The following is a 16192-nucleotide window of genomic DNA, read 5'->3' as shown; positions in this document are numbered from 1 at the left end:
CTGGGAAAATAAGTCAAACAATAAACAAAAAGAAAGAAAACATTTCACATGCTGGAATGGAATGTGCTTTTCAAAATTCATAGTTCATAAAGCTTCTTTAAAGTATCTTCTTATCTAATAGGTTTTACTCTTTAGAAACTAATTACCGGGAATTCAAATTTTGACTAATTGTACACTTGATTATATAAGTAAAAATATATAGAGTGCACAGATAAATGGTTAATCTAACATTCTTTTAATGAAAAACCACTTAGAATAACCCTTCAATCAAAATTAATATTTTCAGTGCAGGTGACTCTTACTTTACTTAAGAGGTTTATTTATGCAAAACAGTGTAAAAATCAGGTACTTGTATATCAAATTACATTAGGTAGACCAGAGATTCAGTACTTTAATCTTCCTATTAAAGTACTTATTTTATATGATTAGCCATCCCTAATATATCTAGTTCAAGGTTTAATTCATTTTATTTCCTTAAAGTACAACATAACATTTTATTATGTTAATTAGCTATACATGCTTTTTAATGTTTTAGAATTTTTTAAAATACAGGTATCATGGGCTTTTCTAAAATTTGCTTGACCACTTAGCTTTTACAAAAGACCTACACTAGCACCCATTTTCTCTAACTGAAAGAAATCTGAAGGGGATTTTCACTTTTACAAAAAAAAGGCAAAAATGAAAACAGCGTTCAGCATTTGTTTTGCAGCGAGCCAGCTACAGAGGCAGCGCTCACTCTGGGCAGTAGGGGCAGCACTGCCAGGCTCTTCCCCGGGAACCACACTCGGCATCTCAGCACGAAGCCGCCACAGCTCTGAACCGTGTGGGTGACCGTCTGTGCTTCCCTCCATTTACTATGTGTATTTGTTAGGTCATTATGTCCTAAGGTACTGCTTCTTCGCTTTAGGCCATTCTGGGTTATGAAAGCTTGCACAGAAATGCTCTGCTTTCAGACAGTGGGAGAAACCCGAACTACTTTTTACACTTTAAAATTTGACAATTTAAAAAGTGACACTTAAAAAAACCAGATCAGAGGCAAAATTCCAACGTCAGAAATTCACACAAAACTATGTTCTATAATAAAAATTTTTATCAACTGAAATACCTGGAAAAGCATGTATGCATCTTTAGCACAAGGTTTGAGGGCACTGACAGATCTTCTGTTACTATTTCCTTGGACTAGTACTGGTTGTTCTATAATATCTGCAGTCAGAATAAGAGAAGTTTTAGGAGTTCGTAACGACCTTTAACTTAAACTTTATATACTACTTAAAAGGTACATTTAAAATAAAAACTTATTTATAGAAGTACAAACTTAAGTATAAGTTCAGGACCGTGTCTCCAAAATGGAAAAGAAAAACTGGGCATCCCATTTTTATAAAAAAAAATGCCATAAAAATCACTCTTCCCCATCTTATATTCATTTTAATAAGCTCTGTATCTTTATCCATACATTTGATCTCCCCAGTAACCCCTTCTTTGGCCCCTTTATTTCATGGTTTTGAAATCTGCCTTTAAATATCAAACATATAAAAGTTTACCATATGGTTAATTCTTCTATTATCTCACCAACTTCAAGAGAATTAACTCTTGATCTGCTACAATTACTATCTCAGTTATAGGTACTGACTGGCCAAGAGTCAACTAGAATGGATCTTCCAGTTTCTCTGAATACTAATAAGATATCATTCTCTGTAAGTTACAACAGCTTGTTTTGAATAAATGTTGACTTGATCACTTGAAAAGAAAGAGGTTCTAAGTATTTTCTACCTTTTTAGAAAGTATTAAATGAGGTATTAGTCTTTAGAGACACACAGATAAAGCTACCAATCCAGAAATTATATTTAGATTATGAATACGTATGTAAGACATTCAAACCGGAGAACAGTCCTATTTTATCCCATAAATTTAATTCCTTAATATTTCAATCTGCTAGAATTCCACCTGCAATTCCTCTAGGAAACATGTAGAAAAAGTGAGCTCATTCTTGGGAATTTACCCTAAAAAAATAATTCAAATGGAAATACATATGTAGGAAGACACTCAAAACAATACTAAAATACCAAACACAAGGAGCTCATTAAAGTACAGAATAGCCGCAAAATAAAACCATTAAAATTTAAATAACAAAAATAAAAGAATAATGTGAAAAAGTCACATAATGTGATGTTTGGCTAAAAATAGTTATAATGCAATGTTTGACATAAAATGTGAAATTATCTTCAGTATGCCAATATGCACATATTAGAAATAAACATGGAAAATAGAACCCACTTCTTAGTGTAATAAAATTGTGGGTGACTTATTTTTTGAATTGCCAGTATCAATAATAATGATGTTCAAATAAATACATATTTTAAAGTATTCTAAATGTTAGGTAGCCTAAGTTCACAGGGGAGAGGATGAAAATCAATAAAAGAGAAAGCCTGGATGTTAGAACCACCCATTGTCAAAAGGAAACAACTTTTAATCTCTTTACCTCTGTGTCGTTCATCTTCAGCAACCATCCTCTCAAAAACAACAGTGACAACTTGTCGCACTGTAGCAGCAGCTGTATTATTTGTAATATTATCTTTTGTAAAGTGTAGTCGAAAACAAAGAACAATTGCCTAAAAAAAATTTTCATTCAGTGTGAAATAAGGCCATGAAGAACATGGCTAGTATCTTTATCTGACATAATCCAAAATTAAATAATTCATGTTTGGCTGTATCAATCACCTACACCAGAAGTCCCACCCTTTTATACAATAATACTACAAAAATCCTTGGATCTGGATATAATTCAAACTCTCAGTAAATACACAAAGTCATAAGATTAGCTAAGGTAACGTGGAATACACCTTTTATAATTTGGTTCTTTAACATGTATATAATAATGTGTTGTGTTTTTATTTCTGCAGAATGACTTGCTCTGCAAACAGCAAGTCTCTGTCAGGACATGTATTTTCAATTACCTTTGGTAAATCAACACCTAGAAGCAAACGGATGGATCACACCATAAGTATAGGTTAAACTTTAAAAAAAACTATTGGTTTTCCAAAGTTGCTTTACAATTTTATACTCATGCTAGGAGTATGTGTGAGTTCAAATTATACCATATCCTTAACAACACTTGATATGGTCAGTCTTTTTCAATTTTAACTATTCTAATGGGTGTGTGATGGTATCTCCTTGTGGTTTTAATTTGCTTTGCCCTGATAACTAATGATTCTGAGGCACGTTTTATGTATTCATTAGTCATCTGACTATCTTATTTTGTGAAGTGTCTGTTGAAATCATTTGTCCATTTGTAATGGGTTGTCTTATGAATGAATTATGTGTTTTTAATAAATTCTAGATAAAAGTTCTTTGTCAGGTCTTTGTAAATATTTCCCCCTATTCCATGGTTTCTTTAGCAGTTCATGGATTTTGTGCCCTAAGAAATCTCTGCCTACCTCAAGGTCAGAGATTTTCTCCTTTGTGTTCTTCTAAAACTTTTATAGTTTTAAAAGAAGTCATTCTTGGAGAAAAACATAATAACGGTATTTTAAATTCTATGTCTCATCATATTAATTATATTAAACAGTTAAGAGAAAATAAGCCTTTGATACCACTATCACTTTCTAAAATTTCAATATAACCGGAAGGTACACGTTATGAAGAACCCTTCCTATTACTCAATTTTATATTATTTCTTTATATTTCATTTTTCTTTCCCAATATTACATTTCCAAATTAACCAAAATACTAAAATAAATCCTATATTTATTTATAAAACTATAATCAGTTCTTATCACTCAGGTAGGTCAAATGATAATTTTTAATGAAATTTTAAATAAATGTAGCAGAACAATAATTTGACAGCTAGAAACCAAGAGGAACTACATCAACAAAAGTATACATAAAAATACATTAAATATTTTATAAACCAGGTATGAGCTTAAAAGAATAAGCTATTTGCAATTAAGTACAATCTCAGCATGTCCTAAGAACATCAAACGAGTAACTAGAAAAGATAGACTTTCTAAAGACAGTCTACATAGCTCAATGTGACAGCATACTTTTCTACCTTACAAGCCATCCATCCTTAAGGGCTTACAAATTATAACAGAATTATTATTGGAAGTTCAACAATTTCCCTAAAAAATAAGCCATTAATTAAAGACTTTATATTACTCTCTGTACTGTTTGCTTTAGAAATATTTCATAATTTAAAAAAACTTTTTAAAGAATGAGGTAAATAATAGAACAGCTGATAGTGTTCCAAAGAGGGTTGGAATGAGAAAGGAATGAGAAATAGCTAACTTGCAGCCTTATCCAGTATACATGCCAAAAGGTCATTTTTCCAGCTCCTTTAGAGACAAATTTAAACTACCTGGCTACGTAACACATACATGTGAAATTATTCTTAAAAGGGGGGAAAGGGAGAGCTACCACGGGGAATACCCAAGGCAACTGTGGAGAGCACTGATACTTCAAAACACATTTTTTTTCTTTTCCTCTTCCTCTACTCCTATTCTTCTGCTGTTTTTCTTTTTCCATATCCTATTCATAACTAAGCCTGTCAGCTATACCCAGGGGGCTCTGCTTAATTGCCCCAACCTGATTTCAACTCTAATCTGGGGGAAATAAGGCACCAATGGCTTCTAAACTGCAATGTGCATTATCACAATAGCTACAGCAAAGTTGCTTTTGGTTCCAAAAGCACCAGGCTTTTCTCTTTCAGTCAAGTCATTCAAACACTATCTCAAAGCACTTTGAACTTTGACAAACAGGCTTCCTACCTTAGAGAGTGCCTCGTCATGAACCACTGTATTGGTTGTTAAAAGAACAAGAACTGTTTGAAGTAGCTTAAGTTCTTCGAGACTATTTTCCATTAGCTGCCAAAGCATGTTAATTATATTTCCAGCTGCAGTCTGTAAAACAATTATTTTAATTATTCTCAACAAATAAAATATAGCTGTTTGGGTTCCTAAATATGAAAAGGTGTACAAATATTATCTCACCTGGAAAGAACTTCTTGATCACAATAACAAAAACCCATGTTTCCAAATATACATCTCTCAACTAACTTGAGAATTACAACCAATTACTTTTTTTCTCAAAAATTTTTTTTAAATTTAAAATATACTATTTGAATATATGCAAATAGCAGCATATAGTTCTGAAATACCTAGCCAAAATCGAAGCTCATTTCTATAATAATATGGGTATAGTTAATTTGGACATTCCAGAATACATACATACACAAATTAACTGAGCCTGCTGTTTCTTATACATTATTCTATTCATAATATGTTACAGAAAAACAAAACACAACTCAAATTAACATTTATAAATTCAATTAAATCTGACATTGTTTAGAATGCTATACCAAAGGCAAAAGAATTTACCACTTCTATTAAAGTACCACATGAAGCACAAAGTTAACATCATTATATTTGCAAGCAGGATGCAGATTTATAGTGATGACATGTTTTTCCTTGTTTTGCCATCATTAAGGTTAGATACAAACAACACACTTAAGTTAATGAACAACAAATTATCACTTCACATCATCTAGCAAGCAGTCATGATTTTTCTCTCTTATCTTTTAAAAGATAATTTATGAATAATATTCTACTTCAATGATACTAAAACTTTGCTTTGTTCTCAAAATTATCATCTATACTACCGAACTATGACTTGCTAGATTACAAATGACTTGACAAAATGTACTTCATCTTTATTCATTATTTATGAGATTTAATGAGACAATTTGATAATCTTTTAAAATTAAGCCATGCCCTTCAAGCACTGTTTTACATTAAAAATCAGATATGTTTTATTCTCCCCTTATGAAAATGCCTGATTTGATTCGCAGGTGCACAGTTCAGATAAAATCTTCACATTACCTCAGATACAACTTCATGGGACATGAGTCTCTGAATGGCGGCCAAACATAGCTGAGTGATCTTCGGTTCCTTGGTTCCACAACCCATTAGAAAAGGCTGAACAACCTCTGAGCTGTTCTCTTTCAATGCTTTATTTAGAACACATATAAAATGTTAAATATGATTCATAAATAGGAATACATTTATATAATTACAACCAGTAATGACAATCTTAACAAAAACCACGTAATATAAAATAAACACCAAAATTTAAAAAATCAAGCAGTAAGAGTTAAAAAATTTCAGATAAATACTAGACTCTGTATCTACACTCCTCCCCTTTACAGCTTGCCCTGCCTTTCTCTTGACACTGGGTCCCTTGGTTCTCCTCCATCTTCTGCTATAAACTCTTTAAGGACAACTTCTCAGAAGTTCTATCCTGCCTCAGAAAAAGACTCTATTTCTTCAAAAGTGCAGAAGGGAAAACCAGAATAAGAATTCATATTCTGGAGCAGAAAAGTAACTAAAAATAGTATAAACCTCATCTTCACCACATTTCTGAATGAATATTCAGAAACTCCCTAGAATTTTACTGTATGTTTTGAATTTACTGGCTCTAATTTCTTCTTCAAGAAGTAAACTCATTAAAAACAGTAACATTATTCCTCTTATTACTGAAGCATTACTTTAAATTAATTGGATGCACATGCTGTAATTCCAAATCTTAATTTAACTCCTACTAAGCCAGTTCTTTCAGAAGTTTTAGTGGCAACAAAAATGTAAAAGGTTAGAAAATGCACAAACTCAATTATACATAATTAAATTTACAAAATGAAGTTAAATCAATACACACTTACTGAATGGCTACATAAAGATGAGTAAGACAGGTTTGTCATTCCAATTTGAATGAATAACATAAAATTCCAAGGCAAGAGAATATCAGACTTATGCGCTCGGTATTCATTTTCAAATGTACTACAGCCATCAATTATTTTTCAGGTTACGACTCATAATAAAGACATACAAGTCTGAGTTTTAACATGTTTTTCAAAAGAAACTGTTGAGAAAGTCATCGCCATTAAAAGTGTAAAACTAGTGTTAACATTAAATTTATCACTTACATCCCTTTCTTTCCTCTCCCTAATCTCCCTTTGTGGTATGGCAAATAAAGACTACTATTTCCTACAGCACACTCTGCAAAGTCCCTCAGTATGCCAGCATGAATTACTGATTTATTGCAGCTAAGAGATGGCAAATATGACTGGCAAAGAATAGTGCTTCCAAAAAACCTCCCTTATTTCCTTGCTTTCTTGTGCATAAAGGTTTGATTCAAAATCAGAGACATAAATTTTCCATAACAATGTCCCAAAACATTTACATGAATGATTAAAAATAATAAAGCTCAAGAAAACACTATTCTGAAGCAGTAAATAACCTGCTATATTCAATCCTGCCAGAATCACTGAAGTACAAGGCTAATTCTAACTCTGCTGAACATTCCCAGTTATTAAACCTTACTCAGGCAAATAAGTTTTCAATACTAACAAGTTGCATTTATAATTTTTATGACATTAACATACGTTTCTCATTGAGTATCACAATGTTCATATAGAGAATAGGGCGTGATTTGGACCAAGCGACACAGTAAGTAGGTGGTAAAACTAGAATCTAAAAATATGAAATATGTCTTCTTATTCCTGGCTCACTACTCCTCCCACAACATTATGCTGCCACTCTCGAAGGTAAACAGCATTTGATGCAAGTGGAAACTAAAAGAGTTAAAAGTGTTTAAGAGGAACCAATGAAACACTTCACAGTTACCTGCCTGAAGTCTACAGATAAATGTAGCATAGGGATCCTGCCTTAACAGAAGGAAAAACAACATACTTCCACAGAGTCTCTGATGACAATGATTTAAGACACACCCACAATATTACCAGAAAGAAAATCAGTGCCAATCAACTATGCCAATTAAACTATGATACAGTACTTTCTTATCACTTAGAAATTTTCCTCACAATTTCATCCTCTGGGCCAAAAAGCTCATTGTTATTTCTTATCTTTTTGATAACAGCCATTCTAACGGGTGTGAGGTGATATCTCCTTGTGGTTTGGATTTGCATATCCTGAATGATTAATGATGTTGAACATCTTTTCATGCACCTGTTAGCCATCTGCATGTCTTCTTTGGAAAAATACCAGATCTTCTGCCCATTTTTTAACTGGATTGTTTGCTTGAGGATGCCTCATTGCTTGAGAGTACTTTACTATCATCTCTGAGATAGTCTTTTAAGCCAATGACGCCCAGTCTGCACACTCTGATGCTGGTGCTTTTTTGAACTTACCATAAGATGTTAACAGAAATTGCCTGCACAACAACTAGGGTGACATTCCAAATAGCCATTAAACTTATGTGATATCAACAATGCATAAAACTCAACTTATGTGACAATATGAACAACTATGAACAAGTTCACACATGCACTGAAACAGACAACTACATTACCTTGCCCACAGTGATTCTAAGATGCCATCAACAAACAGTAAAATGCATACCAATGTGGGGAATATTAACATGTGAAAAAATTGTGCCTCTTAGAGTGAATATAATAAGGTAACGTATAGTGAAAGGTTGTATACATGTCAGTCAGTTATCCAGATCTATCAAGTTCAGATAAACTGAAGGTAGTAACAAAAGTCATTTTAACTGTATTTTAATGTAACTCAAAGGAATCCTTCCTACTTTTTTTCCACCCAGTTTGTATACGAATATAATGGTCAAAGGAAATTTCTGTGTTATCCAGAAGAGATGATGAACAACAACAAAAAAATAAAATCTATTGATCTATTCTGTTTTTTTTGAAGCATAATATAAAAAACAAAAATATGTCTACTAGACCACAATGAAGACAAAGATCGCTAAAAACAGTTACTAATTTTTTCTCTTCTTTTAAATGTGATACTGGTCCTAAGAAGCAAAAATTAATCCTGCTCTTCTAATTGAGAGATTACTGCACTCTCTTCATAAGCAGTAATTTTATTTACATGTTATTTAAGGGTGGCTTTACGTAAAAATCTTCCTATGGGTTTAGAGTTTAAAAATCATATTAGAAGGAAAAGGCTGTGCAGCTATATAAAGACATCTGGCTTTAACCATTAAAAAAAAAAAATCACTCCAGGAAAAGAAAGAAAAAAGTCAACTCTTTTTAATCAAAACTCTCTATTTCAACTTCTAAGACAATATATAGACAGCTTTCAGGGAGAAAGAAAAGAGAAATTTTACTCAACCTAAATTCCTCAAGAAGCACAACTCCTCTAATAGCGTAACACTGTGTGTTTGATAAATATATTTTACTTCCAAATTTTATAACTGTGAGATCAAATGATGCACTTTCACACACCTGAAAGAGGTCCAGCAGGTCCCCATATCCTAGGGGTTTCCTTGCTCTGAGCAGTTTCACTGCAAAACTGCAGTTTTTATCCTGGAAAAAAAGAATTAAACTAGGATACCCCACTATGAATCACACTAATAGGGGTTAATAAAAGTTTTATTATGATAAATTTTAATGGTCATTAAATAATAATTCTTGTGGAAAAAAATAAAACGTGATGTAGACATGACTGTTATCCTCAAAACCCTTAAAATCTAGTTATGGGAAAGACTGATATTCCTAAACACATAAAAAAAATTTAATGATTCAAAAGGTATGAAAACGTTTTAAATGATTCAAGATGAGGACAAATAAAAGTATGAGCAATTTCATATTAAAAGCACACTACAGGTAAAGGAAGGATTATTCAACAAATGATGTTGATACAATCGGTTAATAATTTTGCAAAAGAAATAGGTCCTCATGTCACCCCACGTTATTAAGAAAAAGATAAACCATAGAAAAACTAGAAGAAAATAAAAATAACTATCAACTATATAGAAGGAGAAGGACTTCCTAAGTGGAGAGCATCAAATCAGGAATATTAGAATATGGAAAAATAAAAAGCATCTAGACAAAAAATTAAAAGGTAAATGACTTATAGAAAATACGATATAAACATGATGGGAAGTTAATATCTTTCCTATGTAATAGCTCAAACAATTTGATAAAGAAAACACAAAAACTCAAAGTAAAATGAAAAAAGGAAATAATTTAATATATTCAAAGAAAAATGTTCAACATTAAAAAGAAATGTCAATTAAAATGAGAAGTAATTTGCCTGTTCAATTACCAAAAAGATTTTTAACACTAATAATCTGAAGAATTCTATAATGAATGCTATAAAAATACACTCACATATTGTTGATAAAGGCATAAACTTTTATCTTTTCAGAAAGCAGCATGGTGACAAATTCCAAGAACATGTTCATATCCTTTAACAATTTCATTTCTAGAAATTTATCTTAAAAAAAGAAGATTCTAAATACTGAAAAATGCCTAACATAAAGGAATCATTAAATAAACTACAATCATTTGCTGAAATATTATGGAATAATCTAAATAATTAGAAAAGATGGCATCAAAGAATTTATGATATAACAAAAGGCAGGATACAAATTAAAATTTTTAAAAGTTTTTTAAAAAGGTGGGAAAAGAATAAGCAGTAACACATTAAACGGCAGAGAAATCTCTCTGGCCCAACAGGTCAACTTGTGAGCAAGGCATTAGGTACAACCGCCTGTATCTTCTAGCTGAGATTATAGGAAGTCTACCGACGTCTGCCTTACTGATGATACAATGAAATATACCTTCCCTGCTGCCACCAACATAATGTACAGAATATAAATAAAAATATTAATATGAGTGTGTCACTTCCCTGATTCAAACTCTTTCCAGATGCTGCTCAGGATGTCACACAAGGGCAATACTTGAATAGTGTATCCAAATAGACCAAACTGTCTTATACCTCATGTATTCAAGTGGCTTCCTTTTCTTTTCACTTCTACACCTCATTTGCCTGGCTAACTCCTTTTCAAACTTTAAGACTCAGCTCCAGATTCCCTGGTTGGGTTAGGTGCTTTCCCTACGTTCTCATAACAAGCCTGTCTATACTTCCACCTTGGCATTTACCACACAGCATCAGAATCCTGTTGGGGTCTGTCTCTTTCATCACTCTATTATCCAGCTCACATGAACTAAACATGACAAAATCCATGTACTCAAATAATCACATCATGTAAGATTAAAGAGAGGTAGAAAAACATACTAGAGGCAGCACTCAGAGACTTACTTGCATTCTGGAGTGACTCATTTATTAGCCTCCATTTAATGAGGGCTTACTATTTCCCATGTAATGTGCTAACTACTAGCAATATAAAGGAGAATAAGATATTGTTCCTGACCTCAGGTAGTACGTCATCCGGAAGGGAAAATTTCTGGCAAAGAACTCCAAAAAGTAAAGAGGAGCAGGTATGCTAAACAGAATGAATGGCACAAACATACTTCTCAAAAATATTTCTTAAACTAACATATAGATTGTAGGCAAATTATATTACCCATCTTTGTATCTCCCCTAGTGATTCTTACATAGTTAATTCTTTATTAAGAATATGTTATATGATATATTCTATAGATGTTTGTTAACCATCAGGTCTTTGTACTGGTAAGATAGAATATGCTAAATAAAATCAGCAGATAAATTACCTTCAATGTCAGAAAAACATTTCAAAGTATATTTACTCATTGCTACTTAAATCAGAGACTTTTAGTAATAAGACTATGCAGATATGAAAAAGATGAGGGAAACTGTAAGGAAAGAAGAACACAAATCATACATATGATTATCTACGTATACTGACAGTAGCTGAAAAGCAGTCATTGGTGGATACAACCATGAAGGTTTTGAGTTAGGGGTCAAATATACAATTTTAAAAGATACCACAACTTCATTGATCTCCTTGTTTCAAGTATTTATTCAAAAGGCATATTCTTTGTTTATGCAATTTTTGTGTAACACAAGCCACCTGGGTCAATTTCAAGTATACTGGAAGCTGGGATAATAGAAACAATTTGTAATATGTGGTAGTCAAAGGTAAGATTAAGGCATTTGGCCTTGTGAATGAAAAACTTTTTGTTGCTATCTCTCACTTGTAGTTTTATCTTTAGAGTATGTAAGTTTTGAGATAACGATCTGTATATTTCAATGATGCTGACATTACCTGGCATAGCATTCCCACTTATGTCAGCATTCATGACAGCAGTGAAAACAAAGAAAAATAAACATTAAAGGAGGATGCTTAAAAGAAGGGGAGATGTAAAGCAAAGATTTAGTCTGCAATATAAATAACCTTCCCTTGGAAAATAAATCTAAGAAAACTAAACTTGGTTAGAAATCTATGCTCAGAATTATGTAATCAGACTAGTTGATCCTAATTAAAGGTTCTGATTTTTACAGCAACCCTTTTCTATTTTCTGAATATGCAGAAATATCTGAGAATTCAACACCCCATCTCATTTGAGACTCAACTGTCTAACATCTTTAACATCCATTACAGCACAGAAGTAGTAACCTTAGCCTTTAGAACTAGAGAGAATTAAATGCTTCTCAGGAAATAAAAAAAAAAAGGTTAAGTAAAAACTTTTCTCAATACTAACTATACTCTGAATTAAGTAATTTAGAAATGACATACTGACTAATTTAAACTCTTTCCTCTTTCTTAGGAGCCTTTGATTTTTCAAGATGACAGTGGACTATAAAACTCTATAAATTTGTAGGTATCAATTGCTTTAAATACTTGGTAAAAGTACTAGGAAAAAGTTTAAATGCTAATCTAGCTCCTCGGGTACGTGGCTCTGGGGACTACGAATATTAAAGCATGAACTAGTAATTGTAGGTGCATAAAGATTTGTTGTAGCCTGATCTGAATAAAGTTAACTGAATTAAAATGAAATTAATAGCCCACATATATAGTAAACTCATACTGAGACAAAATTTTTCTTACTTGTCCTTAATATGAACAAATTAGACATTTTACTTGGTACAGAATTCTAACAGACAGTGATCTTCTGAAGAAATCAGTCTTTTAAAAAAATCTTCCATCAACTACAGACTCAATGAAAATTTCTATTATTGGAGAATAATTAAGGACTTACCATATCAGCAATGACAGTAGCAAAAGTAAACATTTGTAATGATATTCTAATATGATTGGTCTATGATGTCTCCAACTTAAAAATACCCAGGCCCATAATTTACCCTGAAACATTAATTTCCTCATGCATCTCCCCAAACCACTTGCCCATCCTTCTAATCCCATTATACATACCTTTGCCTTTACCCACCACTTCACTATACCCCTCTTCTCAACATGCACACAGAGCATTACTCAATGCTGTGAATAATGCTGTAAAACACTGGTGTTTTGTCAGAATGTTTAACATCAGAGAAGCTGTGAGAAACAGATGCAACTTAGGAGGGCTAACCCTAGGCTGGCAAGTGAAATCCACTCCCACCTGTCACCCTTAAACTGCTCCCAAAAGTCATTTCATTTTTTAATACTCTTTGAAATTCCACCACTTAGAGATTTATTGGTATCCTTTTTTCAAAAATGTAAAGAGACCTATGAGAATTAAAGAGACTCTTTACTATTTGGACTTTGTTTAAATTAACTTAATAGAATTGCTTTTCTCCTATAACGAACTGAGACCAATAGCACTACTGGAATTGGAAATGGAGAATGAAGGATCAGTGAAGTAAGGAATGCAAAAAACACTTGGGAGGGAACACTATAGACAGGAAACCTCACAACACTGTGGAAAAACCCGGGCTCTCAGCAGCCCTGGATTTTGAATCTGATTCCACAACTTATCATGTGATGTTAGGCCAGTAACTTAAATCTCTCTGCATCTCAATTTGCTCTCCGTTAAATAAAAACAGTATTTCCCCACAAGGCTGCCTTATATGAGACACAGTGGCACAAATGCCTCACATGTAACAGATTCTCAAAAAACACCAGTGTCCTTCTTTTCCACGTTCATTATTGAGGCAAGAACAGAAAGGCACTAAAGAAAATAAGCAGACTGAGTACCAAAAGGGCGCCACAGAGAAACTATTGAGGGCTCCCTGAACACCAGGGTCAATCAAGAGAACGTAAGAAAATACTTTCCTCCGTCCCACTTCCATTCTTTCTTCATGAACATGTAGTCTTAGTCTCACTACTCAAAACTCAGAGTACTACTAAATTTATAACCTACATTATGACCTGTTTATATTATACTAAAGATAAAACAGATCTTGGAAGGTGGTCTGAAAATCAATCTTCCATTTAATTCAGTACAAAAGATATTAATTAAATGCCTTTTATGAGTAAGGTGTGTCTTAGGTGATTGACAAGAGGTGGAGAAGAATACAATGATGAGTAAGGAAAACCCTTGCCTTTGAGGAGTTAGTCATTTTAAGTCTTCTGATTTTGAAGATTTGTATAGCATTCACCTCTTGGAAACCCAATTAGTTCATAAGTTAGGGACTTTTACATGTTCTTTATCATTACAGATAGCATGTTAGGGCATAAGAAAGAGACGCTGTAAAAAAAAATGATGGGTTTGAAGATTCTACTTTTACTATTAGTCAAATTTTCATTAATTGTTGAATTTTTAATGCAAAAAATTACCTGCCAAAATTTCGGTGTTTCGTGCAGCTATTGTTTTAACTTTTATTATTCCTGATTCAGCAGCCTGCAAGAATAAAAATAATTAGAACATAAAACTTACTATCAACATGAATTATCCAGGGAAAAGAAATCATATATGATAAAAATCTCAAGCACAGTGTCAGTTGCTATTATCTCTTTTATTTTCAAAATTTCAGATACGAAAGCCTAGTAGTGAAACACACATTGAATGTAATGAAATACGATTAATTTGATTATTCACATGCAAACTACAGCATCTTCCCTTTCCGTGCCTTAAAGTGCATATGGAATACCCTAATCTCTACATTTAAATCTTCAGAAAGTAAAAATAATAAACAAAAACAAAGCTTAATAAAAAATTTTAAGTTTCTCTTTTCCACTTCACACCTCTCTCTCAATTATGGAAAAAAAATTGCAAAACACTGCAAAATCAAGTACAACTGTTTTGGATTAGAAAAGAATAGATAACCAGAAACTTTGTCATCACTTTTAGGTTGCATTTTTTGACAATAGCCATTCAGTTTTCCTGCCTAAAACACTTCAACATAAATATGTTCAACCGGCAGTACCTGAAAGTCACACAGCATTTTCTCCTGGGCCGTAGAACTGTGCTGTCCAATACCATAGCCACTACCTATATGTGGCTAGTAAGCACTTTATACATGGCTAGTCTGAACTGAGCTGTGCTCTAAGTATAAAATACACACTATATTTTGAAGACTTAGTATAGAAAAAAGAATGTAAACTATCCCTTAGTTACATTGATTAAAAGCTGAAATGATAATATTTTGAACATGTTGGGTTAATAATATATATTATTAAAATTAAGTTTTTCTCTTTTTACTTTTTAATGCAATTTAAAATTACATACATGGATTGCATATGTGGCCCCATATTATATTTCTACCAGAGAGTGTTGACATACAATATTACTATCCAACTTCCATTAGAGAAACTCAGGACATTTTTACTGTCAAGAAACATGCCTACTTTATACTTATACTGGTCTCCATACCTCCAAAAATAATACATAAATACTGATAAGTTATGTGTTCAAGTTTTCCTATTAATTTGCTTGCTACTTGTTCATTTATTTTGTTATCTCTTACTGTTTGCTAAGGGACAAGTGGTAGCAGGCTCTAAAGGTTTAAAAATAATTACAGAAGAACCCAGTGTCCTATGGGCTATTAGGTTGAGGACCAGTGGATTAATGCATCAAACAAATAGCACATTGTAGGCTATACAATGTACAGTAGACCTCTGTCATTTTCCTGGTTTCCAAGCATGTGAAGCCCTTGCCTGTGCCTGGAGAATTTCCAACTTCATGAGTTTCAATGCAAGACAGAGCCTATCTTCCACTATTAAAAATTGTAAATAACAGATACTTGCTTTCGTACATATCCTGGCAGCCTGTGCTTTTCCAAACAGACACACCCACCAGGAGTTTTGAATACAGAGGTTAGCGGCACAGAAAGGCAGAAACAAGATGGAGTTCTTCCTGACAACAGCAACAGTGGAGGCAACATGGAGTTTTCAAGGGCAGGGAGGGCAGCAGAAGCATGGGCGGCGTGGAGGGGCCAGCACAACCATAGTGCACACAGAGGCACCCCGTCTGCTCAGCAGAGACGGCAGTAATGGTCTCGCTGGCATGAGTTCTGCTGTGGTTCTAGCTGTTCAGCCTCCCTTTGTTCCTGTATTCCTTCCAAGGCTGGCTCCA

General features: G+C 33.1%; 1 protein-coding gene across 3 annotated transcripts in view; it reads right to left on the bottom strand.

The window, feature by feature from the left end:
• MON2 (MON2 homolog, regulator of endosome-to-Golgi trafficking) overlaps positions 1-16192 on the bottom strand; it is a 101927-nt gene that overhangs the window by 75767 nt on the left and 9968 nt on the right. For 2 of the 3 annotated variants that reach the window (XM_010949021.3, XM_010949038.3), the window contains exons 2-6: positions 14455-14518; positions 5874-6001; positions 4764-4895; positions 2480-2609; positions 1106-1203 (exon numbers count right to left, since the gene is read on the bottom strand). In XM_010949021.3, the coding sequence (XP_010947323.1) occupies positions 1106-1203; positions 2480-2609; positions 4764-4895; positions 5874-6001; positions 14455-14518 (552 nt within the window). Of the gene's footprint in view, positions 1-1105; positions 1204-2479; positions 2610-4763; positions 4896-5873; positions 6002-9253; positions 9335-14454; positions 14519-16192 lie in introns of those variants that run through there. The other variant, XM_074374649.1, reaches the window with a different exon arrangement.

The sequence above is a fragment of the Camelus bactrianus genome, chromosome 12, assembly GCF_048773025.1.
Source record: "Camelus bactrianus isolate YW-2024 breed Bactrian camel chromosome 12, ASM4877302v1, whole genome shotgun sequence".
Classification (NCBI taxonomy): Eukaryota; Metazoa; Chordata; class Mammalia; order Artiodactyla; family Camelidae; genus Camelus; species Camelus bactrianus.
This window is presented reverse-complemented; position numbering and strand designations above follow the sequence as displayed.